The 20044-nt window shown below is 34.8% G+C and overlaps 1 protein-coding gene across 5 annotated transcripts in view; it reads left to right on the forward strand.

Moving 5' to 3' along the window:
* TTN (titin) overlaps window positions 1-20044 on the forward strand; it is a 279823-nt gene that overhangs the window by 119810 nt on the left and 139969 nt on the right. For 2 of the 5 annotated variants that reach the window (XM_068543885.1, XM_068543886.1), the window contains 34 exons: window positions 1396-1479; window positions 1704-1784; window positions 1931-2011; window positions 2178-2259; window positions 2503-2609; window positions 3029-3145; window positions 4936-5022; window positions 5216-5284; window positions 5518-5601; window positions 5763-5843; window positions 6134-6217; window positions 6440-6523; window positions 7299-7379; window positions 7682-7888; window positions 8809-8886; window positions 9094-9168; window positions 9375-9467; window positions 10245-10322; window positions 10519-10689; window positions 10897-10980; window positions 11174-11251; window positions 11755-11838; window positions 12099-12182; window positions 12392-12475; window positions 12672-12790; window positions 12851-13040; window positions 14567-14641; window positions 15422-15496; window positions 16167-16259; window positions 16857-16934; window positions 17924-17992; window positions 18145-18234; window positions 18372-18668; window positions 19506-19586. The exons of the other annotated variants lie outside the window; for them this stretch is intronic. In XM_068543885.1, the coding sequence (XP_068399986.1) occupies window positions 1396-1479; window positions 1704-1784; window positions 1931-2011; window positions 2178-2259; window positions 2503-2609; window positions 3029-3145; window positions 4936-5022; window positions 5216-5284; window positions 5518-5601; window positions 5763-5843; window positions 6134-6217; window positions 6440-6523; window positions 7299-7379; window positions 7682-7888; window positions 8809-8886; window positions 9094-9168; window positions 9375-9467; window positions 10245-10322; window positions 10519-10689; window positions 10897-10980; window positions 11174-11251; window positions 11755-11838; window positions 12099-12182; window positions 12392-12475; window positions 12672-12790; window positions 12851-13040; window positions 14567-14641; window positions 15422-15496; window positions 16167-16259; window positions 16857-16934; window positions 17924-17992; window positions 18145-18234; window positions 18372-18668; window positions 19506-19586 (3405 nt within the window). The remainder of the gene's footprint in view (window positions 1-1395; window positions 1480-1703; window positions 1785-1930; window positions 2012-2177; window positions 2260-2502; window positions 2610-3028; window positions 3146-4935; window positions 5023-5215; window positions 5285-5517; window positions 5602-5762; window positions 5844-6133; window positions 6218-6439; window positions 6524-7298; window positions 7380-7681; window positions 7889-8808; window positions 8887-9093; window positions 9169-9374; window positions 9468-10244; window positions 10323-10518; window positions 10690-10896; window positions 10981-11173; window positions 11252-11754; window positions 11839-12098; window positions 12183-12391; window positions 12476-12671; window positions 12791-12850; window positions 13041-14566; window positions 14642-15421; window positions 15497-16166; window positions 16260-16856; window positions 16935-17923; window positions 17993-18144; window positions 18235-18371; window positions 18669-19505; window positions 19587-20044) is intronic. 5 annotated transcript variants of the gene reach the window in all.

Genomic DNA, 20044 nt, shown 5'->3' on the forward strand with positions numbered 1-20044 from the left:
GCATAATACCCTCCAAGTCCATCCATGTTTTTGCAAATGGCAGCACTTCATTCTTCTTTATGGCTGAGTAGTATTCCATTGTAAATATATACCACATCTTCTTTATCCATTCGTCTGTTGATGGACACTTAGATTGCTTCTATATCTTGGCAATTGTAAATAATGCTGCTATAAACACTGGGGTGCATGTATCTTTTCAAATTACAGTTTTTATTTCTTTAGGGTCTTTTTTTTTAACCAAATGATTTTTAAGAATGATTTCTGATTATTATCTAATCATTAAAATATAATGATTATATGAAAATAAAATATGATTATAATGAAAAGGTTATATTACTAAAACCAGTACTAATACCAAAGCCTCTTGGTCACTCCTGGAGGAGACTCAGGGGCATATCTCATTTATACATGAAAATAAATACACTTAGTAACATGTATGTATAAACATCCCATGTATACATAACATAATATATACATGTATCAATGTGTATCTGTATAACTACATCAAGATATTACAAATGCAAGTGTAGAGGTGCAGATGTTCAAAAAAATTGCCAATATCGTATTTAAAATGGAAAAAATTACTACCGATAATGCATGCTGTTAGAACTACATCAGCCACTTAAAAATTCAACATCATCAACACTTAGAATAGATAAATTAAACCCATTGTAAACCTTCTTTGGGTCATAGACCCTATTGAAAACTATGGAGCCTCTTACAGAAAAGCACATATGTACATACCCACAAAATTTTGCACACAGAACTCCCCAAAGTCACTGACACACAGATATCATACTGAGAGGGCTACCCTAGCAAAAGAGTGTTTCCTGAGTTTTATAGACACTACAGGTGCACCAAAAAAACAAAAAATTCAGAAGAGAAATAGAAAAAAAAAAATGATATAGATGCAACCATTCTAACGACATCTTAGTCTAAGATAGTCTTAGATAAATTATACCCATTGTTGTTTTGGATTCCATTTCTCAATACAAAGAGTAAAGGGATTTTTCTATATACTATATCCACACTCTATATTGTTTATATAATTACTGACTAATTTGCTATTTTTACTGGAGTATAATTGCTTTACAATGTTAGACTAATTTGTTTTTATCAAAAGCATACCAATATATAAAGAAAGAATGAATTCTGTGCACATCCTTCTGTGTATATAACTCGTTTTTAATCGCCTAAATGCCTCTGTAACATTACTTGGGACATTTACCACATGTGACCTTTAGAAAACTATAGTTTAATTTTGTGCATTATTTTGCCGATGCATAGAAAACCTATAACGTTAGTAAACTACGTAAAGATTTGTGTGTGTGTGCCTATATCCATTCATAAAAGTGACATATGGCTGAACTAACATTCTATTTTAAAAACTTTAAGTCCCAGAGGTGCCCAGGAAACCTGTCCCTGAAGAAAAGATTCCTGTTCCTGTTGCAAAGAAAAAGGAAGCTCCACCAGCTAAAGGTACAATGACTTTCTTAGTAAGGAAGCTCTGTTTTTATGTCTTGAGTATAAAACATTTTTGTGTTTAATTATCTAATTTAGTTTGTTTCATTCAAAATGAATGTTTTATGGTGTAAGAATTCCACAAAAGTGTCTGTCCACCTGCCTACTTTCTTACAAAATAACTGTCCATTAGCTACTTCAGAAAATACAAAGTTAACTCTAAAAATGAATGTCTTTTCAAGTTCCTGAAGTACAGAAGACGGTTGTCACAGAAGAAAAAATAACCATCGTCACTGAAAGGGAGGAATCTCCACCACCAGCAGGTAACCTCATCCCTTCTCCACGAAATAACCTTATCTTCCCTTCAAGCCTCTTTAATTGCATATCTTCTTTAATGGGCCTGCAAGTTCTATGTTGCTCATTTACTTTGCCTTTCTGAGAATTTTTAAATCAAATACTGTCCTTTAAGTGCCAGAAATACCAAAGAAGAAAGTTCCTGAAGAAAAAAGACCTGTTCCTCGGAAAAAGGAAGAAGTTCCACCACCAAAAGGTATTGTCTCTCCATCTTTCCAAGAACCATCTTTATAATATTATGTTCCTAGGCAAACAATGATTTTGTTAGTCTTGTGATATATGTGCATCGTGAGTGTGTATCTGTGTTTTGTGATGGTCTTCAATGAGATAACACTGAAGTTCTAAAAGTGCACAATGTTTTTAAATTCCAGCTCTGCCTAAGAAACCTGTCCCTGAGGAGAAAGTTCCCGTGCCAGTTCCTGCTGCTGAGAAAGCCCTTCCTCCCCTAGGTAGGATTTGTCTCAAGCCTCTGACAAAAATCTTTTAGCTGGTGGATTCTTTTTCCTATCTGGTGTCTTCTTGTACTGACCCTTTGTCTCTCTTGGATAGAATTTGTGTGTGTATATACTCGTGATAAGTTATGTAACTTGCTAGTGAAAGTGGTGTACTGTGCAAATCTTCCCCAAACTTTAGGGAGAGAAAATTGTTAAGATTCTTGATTTTTAAGCTTCAACTTTAATCCTTTCTTAAAACTGAAGTTTCTAAGAAAACTGTCGTAGAAGAAAAAAGATTTGTCGGTGAAGAAAAACCATCCGTTGCAGTTCCTCAAAGAGTGGAGGCCGTGCGGCACAAAGGTATATAATCGGAAGTGAGGGGAGAAATGAGTTTGCATGTGTTTCCTCCAAGTCTTTTCTTCTTACCACATAGTTTACTTTAGAAGTTGTTCCTATCAGTGTCTGTTGTAGCCTCTGAGACTGAATGTTTTGTGTTTGCATTGGTCCTGAATCATTCTAAGAGGGTGAGTGGGGTGCTGAACATGTGGTAATTGTGAAAGTGGCCTCATTTGGGCATAATCTGAATATTCTTCTCAGTCTTGCGCTGTACTGTCCCCTCATCTGAGCTCAGCTCTCTCCTTCTTGTAATGAAGAAGCACCGTGAAACCACCCCCTAAGCAGATAGAAGAACATTACCCATCTATAGGGAACACATGGTTATAATCAGTACTTCAGTGGGCTATTCAGGCTGAATTTAAAGTAAATCTTATCTTTTAAAGTATCCGCAGAGGAGGAATGGAGTTATTCAGAAGAAGAGGAAAGAGTATGTGTTTCAGTTTATAGAGAAGAGGAAAGAGAGGAGGAGGAGGAGGAAGCGGAGGTTACAGAATATGAAGGTAAATAATGCAGATAAGCTAGTGGTGACCTGGAGTCTTGATAAGCTGTTTTCCTTCACAGATTATTTATCAGATTAATGAAAGTGACACAAATTCAGTGAACATCTACTGGTCTTTTTTGATGTATCTTTTGATCAAAACACAGACTCAGGAGCATTAATTAGAGTAAACATCCAAAGTATTCCTTGTCCATTCCCTCTAACTTGGCTCTGTAGGAAACAAGCCTTCATATTTATAGGTAACTAATGGTGCAAGTACCTCCATACACATTTATCCTTTCAGTAGATGGGACTTGGTTTCAGTATGGTGGACTGGCCTAATCTTCACCTTGGTAGTCTAATGTCTAAAACATGGGTAACAAATAGCAGTGTTGATAGCACAACTCACTAATGTGTCCTGACTCACAGATTTTAAATGAATAAGAAATTATATACATTATTACATTCCAGAAGTCAAGGCCAGGTTTGAGAGTGAAGCACTGAACACATAAGGCTTTCCAATATTCCATGTATGGAGAAAACAATCGTGTAATATCTTTCATTAGATCAATTTGTTATTCAGAGGTTCACATACCTATAAAGCTAGTTCTCTATAGCTTAGGATTGAACAACAAGCTTTATTTCAATGTTGGGATACCCTTTTAATGAATTAAGACACCCCTAGGTTTACTGCTAAAGTTCAGCATTCTGGCTAAAGCTATATATCTGAAAGAACTTTACTAAGAAAGTTTTAATGTAGCTCTGCTTTAAAGATTAATCCGTAATTTTCTCAATAAATTAACTGTCTTCGCAATGAAAAGATGGATAGAATTGTACAGGCAGATGCCCTTGAGTGTATCTCTGGCTAATAAAAGGGGCCCCACCTCTTCTCCACTTGGAAGAAAAGTCCATGTGAAATCCAGATGTGCAGTCTTAATGGAATGGCTTAGAACAGAGCAAAACTTGACTCCCTAGAGGAAGCCCGCCAGTTCTGTTGTGCTTCCTGGGAAAGGCCAAGATGGGCATAAGTCAGGAATCTGATGGATTCAAACAGGGTCCTATCCCTTCTAGAAATGTTTGGGAAACCATAACATGTACACAAGGAAAGTTCTCATTGCAGGAATATAATTTCAGTTTTTTATACATTATAAATTTCTTTTAGTACTATAGACGCTAATTAAAAGGAAAGACATTTTATGATATTCTTATGTTTCCATTAAGCCCAAAGATTTAGGGAAAAGATGGGTAGCCTGTTAAGTTTACTCCTAGTGTTTGTAACTAGATCTTTCTATTCTGTAATTAATCTCATACACATAGACTCAAAAATCATAGGAAGGCTCTTTCCTCGTCCACCATAGCTACTCTCGCAAAACTTGGGGAAAAAGTCTTGTTTCCAAGTCCTCAGTAGGTTTTTCATATGTAATACAGGTCTTTTCTTTCTTATGAACCTACTTATGATTCCTCAAGTATATTTTTGAAACTTGTTTTCAAATTCCTGTGTTCTTGTTAACTTAGCCGCTAGGATTGTTTTTACGTCTTGCGCTTGTCCTGTTCTTCCTGTGAATACAAGCATTGTTATCTTTATGTTACACTTAAAAATTAAATTACTGAAACTTATTTTCTATGCTCTTTATTAAGGCATATGCTTTGATTAAAATCTTCTTCTTTGGGTATTTTAAATGAGAACAATCAGGGAGTTGGAAAGTGTTAAACTTTTACTATTTTACTTACTTTTTGACATAATAAAGTACAGCTAAAATTAAACATGAAAAACACTACAACCTATCTTCTTTGAAATTGATATCTTTAAAGTGATGGAAGAGCCTGAGGAATATGAATATGTTGTAGAAGAAGAGCTGCACTTTATTTCCAAGAAAGTGGACGCTGAACCAGCCGAAGGTAGACCAACTCTTAGATTAATTCTAGCCCCATATGTGTTTGGCTTGTCCCATTCTTAATGTCCTCTCGTAGTTAATTTTTTTGTCTGTATTGCAAATGTTGATGAGTATCATGTGTAATAAAAATATTCCTTAAATTTTTATTAAAAAGAAATCTGGACATTTCCACAAATGTATTTTATAATCTTTTCAAGTGCCTGAGAAGAAAATTGTACCAAAACCGAAAACTCCTGCTAAAATAAAGGAGCCTTCACCAGCTAAATGTACAATTCTCTCTCAAAGACATGGGATACCATTTGTCTTAATCACTATAATAATGCCTTTAGTTTGAATAACTGCCTCAGTTTTGTCAGCATATATGTGTAAACATTTTTACTGACTGTAAACATTAATGTTTGTGTAAATGTGTGATCTTTTCATAAAGTGAGTTCTTTGCCCCAAAATTACACTTCTCCTGTAACGCAAACTAATATTCTTCAACCTAATATTTCTAAAGTTCCTGAAGTACCTAAGAAAATTGTGCCAGAAAAGAAAATTCCTGCTGCAGTTCCCAAAAAGGAAAAGGTGCCACCAGCCAAAGGTATATTAGGCTTTCCTTTATTCTTGAATAGTGCCTGTCTTTTTAAATCTTAAATTGGTACATTCTTCAAATTTTTATGACATTAACAAGAAAATAAGTGTGCCTATGTTTAGTGTTTTTCACACTTGTATGTCTGACCATGTTGTGCAATGTCTTTTAAGTGCCAGAAGAGCCAAAGAAACCAGTTCCTGAAAAAAGGGCTCGTCCCAAAGTGGCTGAGATAGAACCTCTTCCCACCAAAGGTAGACAAAACCCCCCAGCACAACAACTAGAAACATGTCTTGTCTTTCTCGTCCTCTCACTGCTGTCCTTGGGTCACCCCTTCTGTATGGAGGTTATTGGTGTATGTTGGCCGCAAGGATATATTATTGCCTTGTCTATGGTGGACTATTACTTACTTGTTGTGAAGTTCATTTGTGTGTACCTTGTAAAATTGTTATACTCTAAAATCACAATACTTACTGGCTAATACATTTTTTTTAAATTCCACTTTAAGTAATATAACTCCGTAATCCTAAAATTATCTTTCAAGTGACTGAGAGGCACATGCAAATTGCCCAGGAAGAAAAAGTTCACATTGCTGTAACTAAAAGAGTGGAGCCTCCAAGACCAAGAGGTACATGGGGACTTTCAATACACAGAATATTGTACCTACCCTATTCTCTTTACCAAATACACTAGTTATGGGTGTTGGTTTTTTGTTGTCGTTGTTATAGTTGTTTTATGTTTGAAATCGTGAGAATATCAAGTCTTTTATGTTTGAGTTACTACTACACAACTACCTTTTTGTTGTTTGAATGAGGAAAACAGTTCTTTAAAGTGAAATCTGTCTTTAAAGTGCCTGAGGAACCCAAGAGAGCTGTTCCAGAAGAAAAAGTTCCAAGACTCAAGCCTAGAAAAGAGGAGGAGCCACCAGTAAAAGGTATACCAACTTTTCCAAAAAACAAAATAAGCTTTTAGGTGTCAAAATAAGCTTATAGGTATAACTAATCTAGTGGAATTGGGATCCTTAGAGGAAATAATTTAAATATGTATTACAAAGTAAGTAGTATGCATATGCTATTCCGTATCATCTCAAAACTAAATATTTCTGATACCAGAAAATATTCTGTCTCTTCTTCTCAAAAAATAAAAAACAAAAACAAAAGTGAAACTCCATACAAACGTGTAGATACTTTCCCTTAAAATGTATTTATCTTCTAATGTGTCTTTGTCTATATACTAAACTCCTTTGCCGAAATGCTTGTTTTGTGTGGCAACCTTTGATGAAATTAAAATTTTTTAAATCCTCAATTTTCTACATTGTGCCAGTAGAGCTTATGAAAACACCTTAGAATTAAAGTGAGGAAACTATTCATGTGATGCAACCTCCTGTCTAATGCTTGTTTGATAGTCATTGTTTATACTGTCTAGTTGTCTTTTTTTATTTCTTTTATAAATACTACTTGATCTTCTTAAAGTTATTCAATGTCTTTTAAGTATTAAGTAGCTTAGAAAAAAGTATTTATATATATATTAGAACGTGTTTATTTCCGAGTCTATTGATTTTTCTTACCACTTAAATGAAAAATTTAAACAACGAGTGTGGTTTTGGTCATCTTTGTCCTCTTTGTCCTTGGATTGTGCATATACAAGTTCTCTTAACACATGTTATTATGAATCTTGCAATTCACTTTTAATAATTACTCTTTTTAAAGTGACTGAACTCAGGAAAAGAGCTGTTAAAGAACAAAAGGTATCCACTGAAGTTCCAAAAAGAGAACCTCCAGCAGCTAAAGGTGTGTTGTGTTTTGACTAAATAATAAAATGAAGCACAAACCTACACAGCTCTTTGCCTGTTAGTTTCTAATTTGACTCTCATTCTTTATTGGCTTATTGTTGCCTAAAGGCAGGGAATCTAACATTTGAAATTATAAATAGCAAATGTACACTCTGTAATACCTTGGCCAGCAAAGGACAGTCAGGGTCTCCCATAACCAGTGCATGAGACCATCACCAAGGAATGAGATCACAGCACGTTGTCACTATGGTCCCTAAATGGGCTTCAAGTAAAAGGCACCTGTTATCAATATTATTCCAGAAGTAACTGTAACAGCAGAGGAAGAATGGGCTGACACCCAGGAAGAAGAAACTGTTCCAGTACAACGGGAAGAGGAATATGAAGAATATGATTATAAAGAATTTGAGGAGTATGAACCAACAGAAGAATATGATCAATATGAAGCGTATGAGGAACATGAATTCGAACATTATGAAGAGTATAAAGAACATGAAGAATACGTCACAGGTATGAGCAGAACTGCAAACCTGAAACCACATTAAATATGAGCAAAATCCATAGAACAGGATAAAATTTTGAATGCCCAAAGAAATTTGGAAAGAACTTTGTTTTGTTTGGCAAATTCAGAATTTTTTTTCTTGGATAACTTCTAGAAAAACAAATCTCTATAAATCGTAAAGTTGCTGTTAGAGTTTGGTTCTGGGCATAATCTATTTCCTCTCTTCTTTTTGCTTATAAGAAAATGTCATTACGTTTCTTTCTCCAAAAGGTCAAGAGTCTATCTTCAAGGGCCCTTGATCATTCTAATACATGACCAAAAATTTCTGAACGTCTCTCATCCTGAAGCTTGTTATTATCAAACATAATAGGCTATTGAGAAAACACCCTACCCTCGGGGTTCCCATCATCAAAACTTCACAAAGACTGCTTCAAAAGTAAACACAGAGAAAGCCAACACAAGCCATTGTGTTTTATCTTTGTGAAGATCAAATCTGTAGGAATAAGTTTCTATTGGAATTTCAAAATGAAGCAATATTATTTCACTTATTCTATTTTTGATGTTTCACAGCCTAACTTTGAGAATGTTCTATGTAGTTTTACAAATAGAATTAAAAAACAATATTATATGGGGAGGAGTTTAACCATGATTTTGTCTACCTGAAGTGAAATGATAATATAATATGTAAAAGAGAGTCGCAATTACCTAACTGAAGTAAATAGCAAGGAGGAAATAGCAATAAAAGCTTTTTTAGGTCTTTTATACCTTATTCTACTTGGATCTCTGATTCTCACTCACCTCTAGAGGCTACGCCTATGCTGTAGATAAGATATATTATTTTAATTCTTCATATCCATTGAAGAAATATCATTTTTTTATATTCTAACAAAAATGTCTAACATTAAATACCCTTTATATATTTTTAAAGAACCTGAGAAGCCCATCCCAGTAAAGCCTGTCCAGGAAGAACCAGTTCCCACAAAACTAAAGATCCCACCAGCTAAAGGTAGAGTGAGAAAAACATTATCAGTCATGAGACCTGTGGTCCCTACATGTCCGTCCAACTGTAAATCCATGTTGAAGTGGCAGTGTACCAATCGTGTGTGTGTTTGGGGTCATTATGTTGTACATCATATTTCTTATTTTTTTCTTCTTACTACTCTTAAGAAATTTGGTTCAGGTTTTAAAATCTGTTAATATTGATATTTTAAAGTGCCGAAGAAAGTGGTCCCTGAAGAAAAAGTACCAGTACCCATTCCTAAGAAACTCAAACCTCCACCGCCCAAAGGTACATGGCAGCGTAATAACTACCAAAAACATCTTTTTTACTTATGTTCTATAAACGTGTCTTACTACCTTGTCTGATGTTCTTTGTCTTTACTGAATATATTGTTTGGTGCTGATTCTTACATTGCTCAGCGTTTCATGTATTTTTATTTACATGATATTCGTGTGGTTTGTTTTAATGGTCTTTAATAATTAATATCTTTAAAGTGTCTGAAGAAGCAAAGAAAGTTGTTGAGGAAAAAATACACATTTCAATTATCAGACGTGAAAAAGAGCAGGTGACTGAACCAGCTGATACAGGTATAATTTCCTTCCTCGATTGTGGTCTTTTTTAATGTCTCTTTTAAAACTAAAGCAGCTGTGTTTTGCTTTTTTCTTTTTCTTCACTGTTTTGTGTCTTTTATATTAATCGTTAGGCGGATGTTGGATGTAAAAATCTGTAAATACAGGAGAAAAAGATAATGTTATCTTAAAAGGAAAAGTTATTTCAACCATAGCTTCTTATACAATGGCTGTGTCCTAACACATGGCTACAATACATATAAAATAGAATGTTTGGATTTAAAATCAGTGACCATTTGGCACATTCCTGACTTATCTAAATTGATGTGATGATATAACAATATTCACCACAGTTTAATACCTGTTTATTGATCCTAAAGTCATTTTGAAGATTGAAAAAAAGAGTTAACTCAATGTCTAACCATTTTTCCCTGCTTTTTGCTAAGTATTAAGTAACTTCGCTGCAATTTCAGAAAGTATACTTATCCAGAAGTAAATTTAGCTTTTCAGTAAAGGATGTTTCATACAAGCAGAGATACCCGAACACTAAACATCACTTCACACTTGGTCTCTGCTACCTCAGACCTCCTTGAGTACTTTTGTACGTATTTATTCCAGTAAGGTTCAGAATCCTTTCCATGGAGAGTCTGAAGTTTCTTGTAAATGAACAATCACATATCTCTTATACGAGAGGCACTTGCAGCATTACTCTATTTCCTTAAAATACAATAAAGCAAGCATTCGCTGGGTACCCTGTTTCTGACAATAAAATCTCCTTATACTTAATGTTTTAAGTGCCCATGAAGCCCAAGAGGGTTGTCACAGAAGGAAAAGTACCTGTTCCTAAAAAAGAAGTAGCAGCACCTGTTAGAGGTACCTATATTCACTCCTTTTAATGTGTTGTTTGTCTTTTTCGGTATGAAATTCATGTTCAGTTCTATGTGTAAAGTTCTTCTGTGGGAAAGATAAAGCCTATTCCTTCTTCTATTACAAATGGCTATGTTCCTAACGTGTCTTAATTTTATTGAATAATTGGAAAATATCCAACCTCAAGATAATATCTTTAAAGTGCCTGAAGTACCCAAAAGACAACCAGAAGAGATTGCCTTTGAAGAGGAAGCTGTAACCCAAGTAGAGGAATATTTTGAAGACGAAGAGTACATTGATGAAAAAGAAGAACTCATAACTGAAGAAGAGGAACTCATAACTGAAGAAGTGGTACCAGTGGTACCCGTCAAAGGTAGATTATATCTCCTGCCAAGGGATAAGCAGCAGCATCTTTTGTATCCAATTTGGTCAGATTCTGGGGCTTATTAGCACTGATGACCAATTCTGCTTATTTTAGAAAAAGACACTTTTAGATGCTAAAGTATGATTTCGGTAGTTGCTTTTCACATTTTATATCTTTTCTGCAACATTTCCAAATTTCTTCCTAATATCTTTAAAGTGCCTGAGGTACCCAAGAAACCTGTTCCAGAAGAGAAGAAACCTGTTCCTGTTCGCAAAAAGAAGGAAGCCCCACCAGCAAAAGGTACACCACCACTCTTATCATGAGCATATAAAAGACTTCATCCGCATGTAAACAGCTAATTATCTTCTGAGTTCAAAACCTTGTGTGTGTTACTGTCTATTCTTTGAAACTGTCCTGTTGTTTGTTAACTATCCTTTGTGTGGATGTGTTGTTACTGGTAGTAAGAACTTATCAATAAACAATATCTTTAAAGTGCCTGAGATTCCTAAGAAGCCAGAGGAGAAAGTTCCTGTGCCCATTCCTAAGAAAGAGAAGGCTCCACCAGCTAAAGGTACATCTCTTTGTAATCCATCAGTGGAATAGTGTAATAATTTACCCATGTATTGATAGTATAACTTGGTGAGCCGTATCAGTTCTTTCCCCATGATGATATTAACAATATTAATGCCAAGACAAGCTGGTTACTGGAGCAGTTTATTGTGTATTCATCTCTGAATTTTACCATCAGAGCATGCTGGTGCTTCATGCTTGGCTCCTCCTCTTTAGTGGAAAGTTCTTAGAGTAAAGTAAATTCTAATTGTAATACCAAAATGGACAAAGTCATCATTTACCAGACATTGTGTGTTGTCTTTATCAGTCTAAGTTTTTTCAGTGTTTTTTAATCTTAATTTTTGTGCATTTTCTGGCCTTTGTTTTGTGGCTGTTATAATTATTATTTTCATTCTTAAAGTGAAATTGTTAGAATATCTATGATGCTTCAATAAGGCCTAAAATTGCTAGATTCTTCTCTATGGGTGAAAAATTTGACACTAACCCTATTTGATATCTTTAAAGTTCCTGAAGTACCCAAGAAACCTGTACCAGAGGAGAAAGTGCCAGTACCGGTTCCTGAAAAGGTGGAAGCTCCACCTGCCGAAGGTACATGAACTTGCAATGTCATAAAATTTTTTAAATTTCAACTTTGCATATGAGTAAAAAATTAAATGGTTCAATTACGTGCTCTTTGGGGATGCAATGCTTTAGTATTCCTTTACGGAAAAGAAAAGATCTTATTTTAAAGGTAAAATGCTTCTTGAAGTAATTTGGTCATACTCTTATGACCTTAATCTTTTTGGAACTACGCTTAGACTCAAAATTTTAGGTTGTATAAAATGTTTCTCTAAATCATTTCTTTAAAGTGCCAGAAGTGCCCAAGAAGCCTGTGCCTGAGAAGAAGGTGCTGGTTCCTGCTCCTAAGGAAGTAGAGGCTCCATCTGCAAAAGGTACATCGCTTCATCATTTAAAATCCATGGGAGAAAACCTTACATTTACATATATTCACATACAAATTCCCTTATAGCATTACATGTTTTAAACAATTGTCTATCTTGTTAGAAATATAAAAGTCAGATATTTCATGATTCCTTCTTATGTCTATTGCTCTAAGACATGTAAAAGAACACATTCTTAAAGACAAATAATATCTTTAAAGTGCCAGTGGTGCCCAAGAAGGTCATCACAGAAGAAAAGGAGCCAACACCTGTTCCGAAAAAAGTGGAAACTCCATCACCCAAAGGTACATTAATCTCGAACAAAACCAAGGCAAACAAGGAAAACTAACTAGCATTATACAGCCTCACTAACTATAATTACTTATGTTGGTGACAGTTGATGCTTTATGATCACAGAATATTTGCTTTTCATGTTGTCCCACTGTTTTGAATATTGAACATAAAAGTGATGCTTGTCCGATTGAACAAATATCTTTAAAGTGCCAAAGAAACGCAAGCCAGTTCCAGTTCCAGTTCCTGTAGCTCTACTTCGGGAAGAGAAAGTTGTACTTGAAGAAGAAATTGTTCTTGAAGAGGAAGTTCTACCTGAGGAAGAGGAAGTTCCACCAGCAGGAGAGGAAATTCCACCTGAGGAAGAGGAATTTTCACCAGAGGAAGAGGAAGTTCCACCAGAGGAAGAGGAAGTTACACGAGAGGAAGAGGAAATTCTATCAGAGGAAGAGGAAGTTGCTCCTGAAGAAGAGGAAATTCCTCCTGGGGAGGAAGAATTTGTACCTGAGGAAGAAGTTGTACCTGAAGAAGAAGAAGTTCTTCCAGAAATTAAACCTAAGGTGCCAGTACCTGCACGAGGTATAGCAGTTCTTCTTGAAGTCATCAGGCCTCTTTTGTGTTGAATTCTGCCTTTCCATCTTTTTGTTCATCTCTAATTTTATCTATGTTGCTTTACTCTCTATGTCTTCTACCATCTAAATCTTAGAAAACATTCCAGACATGTGTGCTCTTATTGTTTTGTGTCTGTCTTATGTGTCTATTTTTTGTAAATCATCTGAATGTCTTTTCAAATTTTATGATATGAAATGTTATTTAGTTGTTTGTGGCCTTATTCTCATGTGTCTTTTTGTTACATATACAGTGCTGTACATGTGATTTTTAATGTCTTAAAATGAATGTTTTTAAGTGCCTGAAGTGCCAAAGAAACCTGTACCAGAGAAGAAAGTCCCTGTTCCAGCTCCTAAAAAAGTGGAACCTCCACCACCCAAAGGTACACCTCCCCAAAGTGAATGCACATTCTTCATCCATACATTCACCAGAAAAATTATAGTTGAACTGGGATTTAGGAAAATTTATGTTTATAAACTAGATAGTCACATTAATTTCTAAAAATGTTCAGGAACACTGATATCCACTTTTTATTGGCTGCAAAGCAGTATTCAAGAGCAAAGATGGAAGGAAGTATTGTCCCAAAACTGCCCCAAAACTTCTATCCAATTCCCTATAATTTTATTAAACATAATAATTTTCATATAGATATTTTACAAGGCTAAATTATCTACACAAAAAATACCTGAAAAATATGATGAACAAATCTTCCTAAATGTCATCCTTCAACCATGTATATTAAGTGCCTTTATAACATCAGGATGAAAAGGTAAAAGAAAGATTAATGTATTTATGAAAGCATTGCATAATAGCTTATGTCTTCTGATACATACATAGAAATGGTAGCCCAGCAGGTTTTGATTTTAGCCTTGAATTTGTATCTTGCTGTGTTAGCCTGAGCAAGTCCTTTAACTGATCTGAGCCTAAAGTTCCTCTCCTATAAAATGGGGATACTAATGTCAGTTCTAGTGGGCTCAGATATTATTGTGAGGATAAAATAAAGTAAGGTATATAAAAGTACTCTATCACTGAATGAATAGTATCCAGATTTATCGTATTCAATCAGTTCATAGTACAGGACATAATATATTTGTGCCTTAAAGCTCAATAATATTTTCTGCAAAAGTTTATGACATCACTACTTAAAATAACCATGACCTCTCCACTAGGTTAAGTAGTCTTATAATCAGTGAAACAGTAAAGCCAATCCTTTATTGGATTTCAGGAATTCAGAAATATTTTTTAGGTAATGATTTAATTAATTTCTAGTGAAATTTAAGTGGATGAAATGACAGCATCTGTCCTCTGGTATTCAGATAGGTTGCTGATCCCTTCCTTCACAAAACCTAATTATATCATCACACTTGGGCTCCTGACTTGCATTAGGTCCCTACCCTGAGCAACTCTTGCATGTTGGTCTTTCTCTGTGGACTTCCTGTGTTCTCTCTTTTTTGTCCCTCACAATAAATTCTTATCATGGAATGATGTCTTTAAAGTGCCTGAGGTTAAGAAGAAAGTGCCAGAGAAGAAAGTGATCACTCCCAAGAAAGAGGCAGCTCCTCCTGCCACAGGTACTGCGATTCCCAAGCGAATTAGACACTGCCATTTCTTTCTTCACCTGTAAAAGCCAAAATGTCCCATTTCCCAGTATTTGTTAACATAACTTACATTATCGTGGTGTCCATTGTCTCTGTGTTTGTGAAACTGAACTTACAAAATAAAATAATATCTTGAAAGTGCCTGTGGTGCCTAAGAAGCCTGAGCCAGAAAAGAAGGTGCCTCCTCCTGGTCTTAAGAAAGCAGTGGCTCCTCCTGCCAAAGGTACATCACTCCCAACAGGGGTGTGTTTGCTGCCCCGATGTTGAACTGTGATGCTCTTCACTTAGGAATGTTCCCTATAGACGTTTGCATTGTGTGGTCTGTGTGTAGTCGTTAGCTGGGACTGCTGCACCCGTGTTTGTGCTGTGTCAGTTCTTCCACTTTGTGTTTGTGTATTTTATGTTTGTTTGTCTATGTGTGTTGTTCCTACAAAATAAAAATACTAAACTTATATATCTTTAAAGAGCCTGAAGTACCTAAGAAACCAGTCCCTGAAGTACCCATTGCTCTCCCTAAAAAAGTAGAGGCTCCAGCAGTAAAAGATAGAATGTCTCTTTAATGGACCCTTTATCTTAAACCACAAACGTCTTATTTTTGTCTCATTAACTGATGCTATGAAATGTCAATGTTTCATCTGGTGCATGTGCATTCTGTTATTAACTCTCTTGTGTTGAAAAACGGGGAACTTGGTCTTTATGTACTCCTCTTGGTTCTTGCATTTTAAGTGCCTAAAACAATCAATATCTTTTAAGTTCCTGAGGTGCCTAAGAAAGTGGAAGAAAGACGAATCATTGTCCCTAAAGAGGAGGAAGTTCCACCAGTTGAAGGTAGATGACTTTCTAAGAAAATAGCATTTTCAAAAGCATCATTGTCTTATTTTTGTCTAATATTTTCAGGAGGTAAATGCACATTTCACTCCAGAAAATAAATGTATTCACACTGTAAAATAAATTATTCTTTACCTAGTAGAAACTGGATAGGCAAACTAAAACCGATCAAATCTCTCTTCTTACATGCTTAGCCTATTTGTTTCCTTGTTTGTTTTGTTTGTTTGTTTGTTTTACTTTAATGAGAATCTTTTAAGGGAAACCGTATTTGCCATGGGAAATTTTTCATCAGATGACTTGGTGGGCAGTTGTGGGATTAACTTCTCCAGGAGGAGTTCCAGTTAAGCCTAAGTAACTGGTGCAGAAAATCTGACTTCTACCCCTAAGTGAATGTTTGACTTCAAAAAAATCCACCTCCATTAAAAATAATAATAATAATTTAAACTAAATTCTTTCTGAAGTCCTTTCCAGTTCTAAAATTCTGTGAAAGGCCTAACATATTTTGAAGACACAGTAAGACTTTTTTCAAGGATGAGTGAGTTTTCACATGCATTTAGAAGGCTGAGTTAACTATGCTGATAAGACAACCTCAGTTTTCAGATGTATCATTTTAGTCTAATATTCAAATGAATTATAAAAATAATTTACAAAATAATAATCTTTTTTAAAGTGTTTGAGGAGCCTGAAGAGCCTATTCCAGAAGAAGAGATCCCAGAGGAACCACCTAGCATAGAGGAGGTTGAGAAGGTGGCGCCACCTAGAGGTACAGCTGCTTTTATGAGTTGGACATTTAAAATATATGGTGCTCCGAATCTTTCTCAGAATTCATCTAAACCTGATATTCGCCAGTATACTTTTCTTACATCATATCAATGATAAATTGAAGATTAATTACAACTGGCACCTGAAACTTTGTGTTCCTTTTCTTGACCCAACTTTTTCTACTGCGTCTACAATTCAGTTAGAATGAGAGAGAGAATTTTATGCTATTGACAGTTTAATTTTCTTTTGGCCAAATGCTATTGTAATACTTTCTCCTAGTTTTCAATCCTCAGTATTTTTCTTCAAGTGGGGAAAAATCTATTTCTATGGTGTTTGCTCTTCAGAATAATTGTTAGACTATCATTGCTAAAGACTATGACAATCTTTTTATAGTTGATATTATGTTTGCTTATAGGATTTCTAAGTAATATCCTTCTCACCTTTAGAGTCAGTACTTCATATATGCAATTACCATTTAGGTTGCTAATATATTTTTTAAATAAACCAATGTTTTGTGTTTGGGGGTTTTTTTGGTATATGGTTGTTGTTCTGTTAATTGCATGTCATTTTTCAAAATGTCCATGAAATATCTTTTAAGTGCCTGAAGTGGTTAAGAAAGCAGTACCTGAAGCACCTACTCCTGTTCCTAAGAAAGTGGAGGCACCACCAGCTAAAGGTATAACAAATCCTTTTATTAAAGACAATATCTTTAAATTCCCATTCATTTTCTTTTTAAAAAACAAAAATATCTTCATTCATTACTTTCTTAGAGTCATTTAAATAGAAAACTTATGAAATTGATTAAGAACCTGTCAAATATAATTCATTCGATTGTTTTAGCCTTTTTTGGAATGTTAATGAATGATTATATGTGTGTGTATGTGTGTGTGTGTGAGTGAATTATTCCAGAATATTCTTATTTTAAATAGCTGAGAATTTTAATGTTAATAGTACATCTCTCTATACTTATATACATTACAATGGATCCTTCTTCCCAACATTCCATTCCTAGATTTTATTCCATTACATAAGTCGAATTTTCTCTTGTAATTATTATAATAATTATGTCTACTGTGTTATTTTATGGAGGGGGGTTATCGGTTCTAATGCTTAGATAATAATTATTTTAAAGAGCCTCGTGTACCTTTTGTAATATCTGGCCAGAGCATTCAAGGTTATTAGAAAACATCTATCTCTCGTTGTTCCTAATTAGGTTAATGCTTCAGTAGCACTCCTAATTGATTAAGTTATGCTGTCCCTATCGCAATAGACATCCTCAGCAGACACGATAGTGCCCAGCAGAACATGACACGTGTATCAAGGCTTAAGTACTCTATGATGGTAATCACTTGAAAAAAGCCTTCATCAAATTAAAAATAGTAGAAGTAGGCCCAATACTGGTAATCCCTGCTATAAAAAAAAAAAAAAAAAAAAAAAAAAGGATAGCTCAGGTTCTTTGTGGACATACCTTCTTCTAAGGTATGGCTAGTACAAATGAGTGATTTGGAAAAATATCTTTATAGCCTCTAAAATTGGTATCCAATTTTACAATAGAGTGACTTCTTAGACTTTGATTATTGTAATGTTGATGTTGTTTCTGATGTTTTTATTTCATGTTTATCATTGAGTATTGTCAGCTAACTGAAACGCCTCATATCTTTAAAGTGCCAAAGAAGGTTCCTGAAGAAAAAGTACCTGTTCCTGTTCAGAAAACGGAGGCCCCTCCTGCCAAAGGTACATATTCTCTTTTTAACCTGAACTTTGTTATAATCTTTTCCATTAAGATTTTTATGTTTTATGTCTACGTGTCTTGATCGTTTTTGATGTCTTTTGCCTATGGAATCTTGCTCTTGACAGTCTCAAATATTAAAACTATATCTTTAAAGTGCCTGAAGTTCAAAAGAAAGTCCCAGAAAAGAAAGTCCCTGAAAAGAAAGTCCCTGTGCCTAAAAGAGAAGCTGTTCCCCCAGCTAAAGGTACTTTTGGGAAGATCTTTGATTTTCACGTGTTGTTGCATGAAAGCCTTTCTCAGTTGTTTTTATAGTTTGAATTTACGTCTTCATTTCTGCTGTGTTTAAAAAAAATAGATCTCTTAAAATAGATGCTCTTTCAGGGAGAGCTCTTCTTGAAGAAAAAATATCATTTGCCATCCACAAAAGGGAAGCAGTAAAAGAAAGAGCAGAATTAGAAATAGTGGAAGCACAAGTGGAAAAAGCTCATGAAGAAGAGCTCCATGAGGTTGAAGAATACTTTGAAGAAGAAGAGTTCCATGAGGTTGAAGAAGTCCTCAAAGTAGAAGAGTATAGAGCTGAAGAAGAAGTACACGAAGTTGAAGAAATCCATAGGGTAATAGAAGTCTTAGAGGCTGAAGAAGTGGAAGTATATGAAAAACCCAAAGCTCCACCTAAAGGTATAGGGAATTGTGCAGATATTACAAATTGTTATATGTTGCTCTAACTTCTTTTTTAAAGTACATTTCATATTCAGTTTGGACATTAGAAACCCACTTACTTTCCATGATAAAATCATGAAATACTTTAAGCATGAGTTTAAACTACTTGATAACAATGATTGACATAGAGTAGAGATTCACCACAGAGTATAATTTTAGCCAACAAGATAATAATGTTTGATATCTACTTACCTAAGGAGATAACATAATTCACGGTATGAATTTGTGGATTCCTTTTTAAATCCAAGTAAGAGTGTTACGTGATTGTTACAGGTACCAAAATATCTGGCCAGTGTCATCAGTTGAGTGAGAAAGAAACTCCTCAGTTCACTGAGGAATTTACATGTCCAGGCAAAAGAACCATTGCTTTGCTAGCATTTCAGTCAACTGTTCACAAACTGATAATTACTTACCCAAATCTTCCACCATTTTATGATATTTTCAGGAGAAATAACATTAAGGAAGGAAATGAAGTGTGGTAGTAGCACCTGCATTCTAGTATATTCTGAGGATAAACCAACAAATACATTCTCTGCAAGACTACTCCAGCTCTTGAACAAATTAATAATATGTGTGTAATATGAAGGAATGTGTGTGTGCTTAGTATGCACAGTAAATTTACAATACAGATGAAATTTAGCAAAATCAAATCTTTTTTGGAAGTAGGTGTGGTATAAATTTTTTAAGTATGAATAGAGAAAGCATTTTATGAGCCCTCATTGTACTAATTTTAGTCATCGTGGGCCATGATACTTCAGGAGTTCATGCTAAACCAAAACACTAATATCTTTAAAGGGCCTGAGATATCCAAGAAAATCATCCCTCCAAAAAAACCACCTACTAAAGTTGTTCCTCGAGAAGAGCCACCAGCTAAAGGTATTTTATTGGTGAAAAATTACTTACCTAATTTTACATACAGTAGCACCTTGGCTGCTTTACAAGTTTGAATTCTACTTGATGTTTTTCTTCTGTGTTTTGTGTTTCTGGAATGTCTAAAACAAACTAATATCTTGAAAGTGGGTGAGGGGCTAAAGAAAGTTCTATCAAAAAAGAAAGTCACTGTTATACTTAAAATACCCAAAGCAATATCGCTACTAACCAAACAGTGAACCCAGTTTTCCTTCTTTGGTACTCTTTGATTATATATTCACTAACCTGCTTATTGATAAATCCCTGTTTTCCTGTTAATTATTAATTTTAATGACCTAGTAAATATAAATACATTGTGACTGTGTGTTTAATGTCCCTGCTTTGTTCAGTTTTTGTTTTTTTGTTTTTTTTTTATTTTTGGTTGTGTTGGGTCTTCGCTGCTGCACAGGCTTTCTCTAGTTGCG

Source organism: Eschrichtius robustus, chromosome 5 (genome assembly GCF_028021215.1).
Source record: "Eschrichtius robustus isolate mEscRob2 chromosome 5, mEscRob2.pri, whole genome shotgun sequence".
In the NCBI taxonomy this organism is placed as follows: domain Eukaryota; kingdom Metazoa; phylum Chordata; class Mammalia; order Artiodactyla; family Eschrichtiidae; genus Eschrichtius; species Eschrichtius robustus.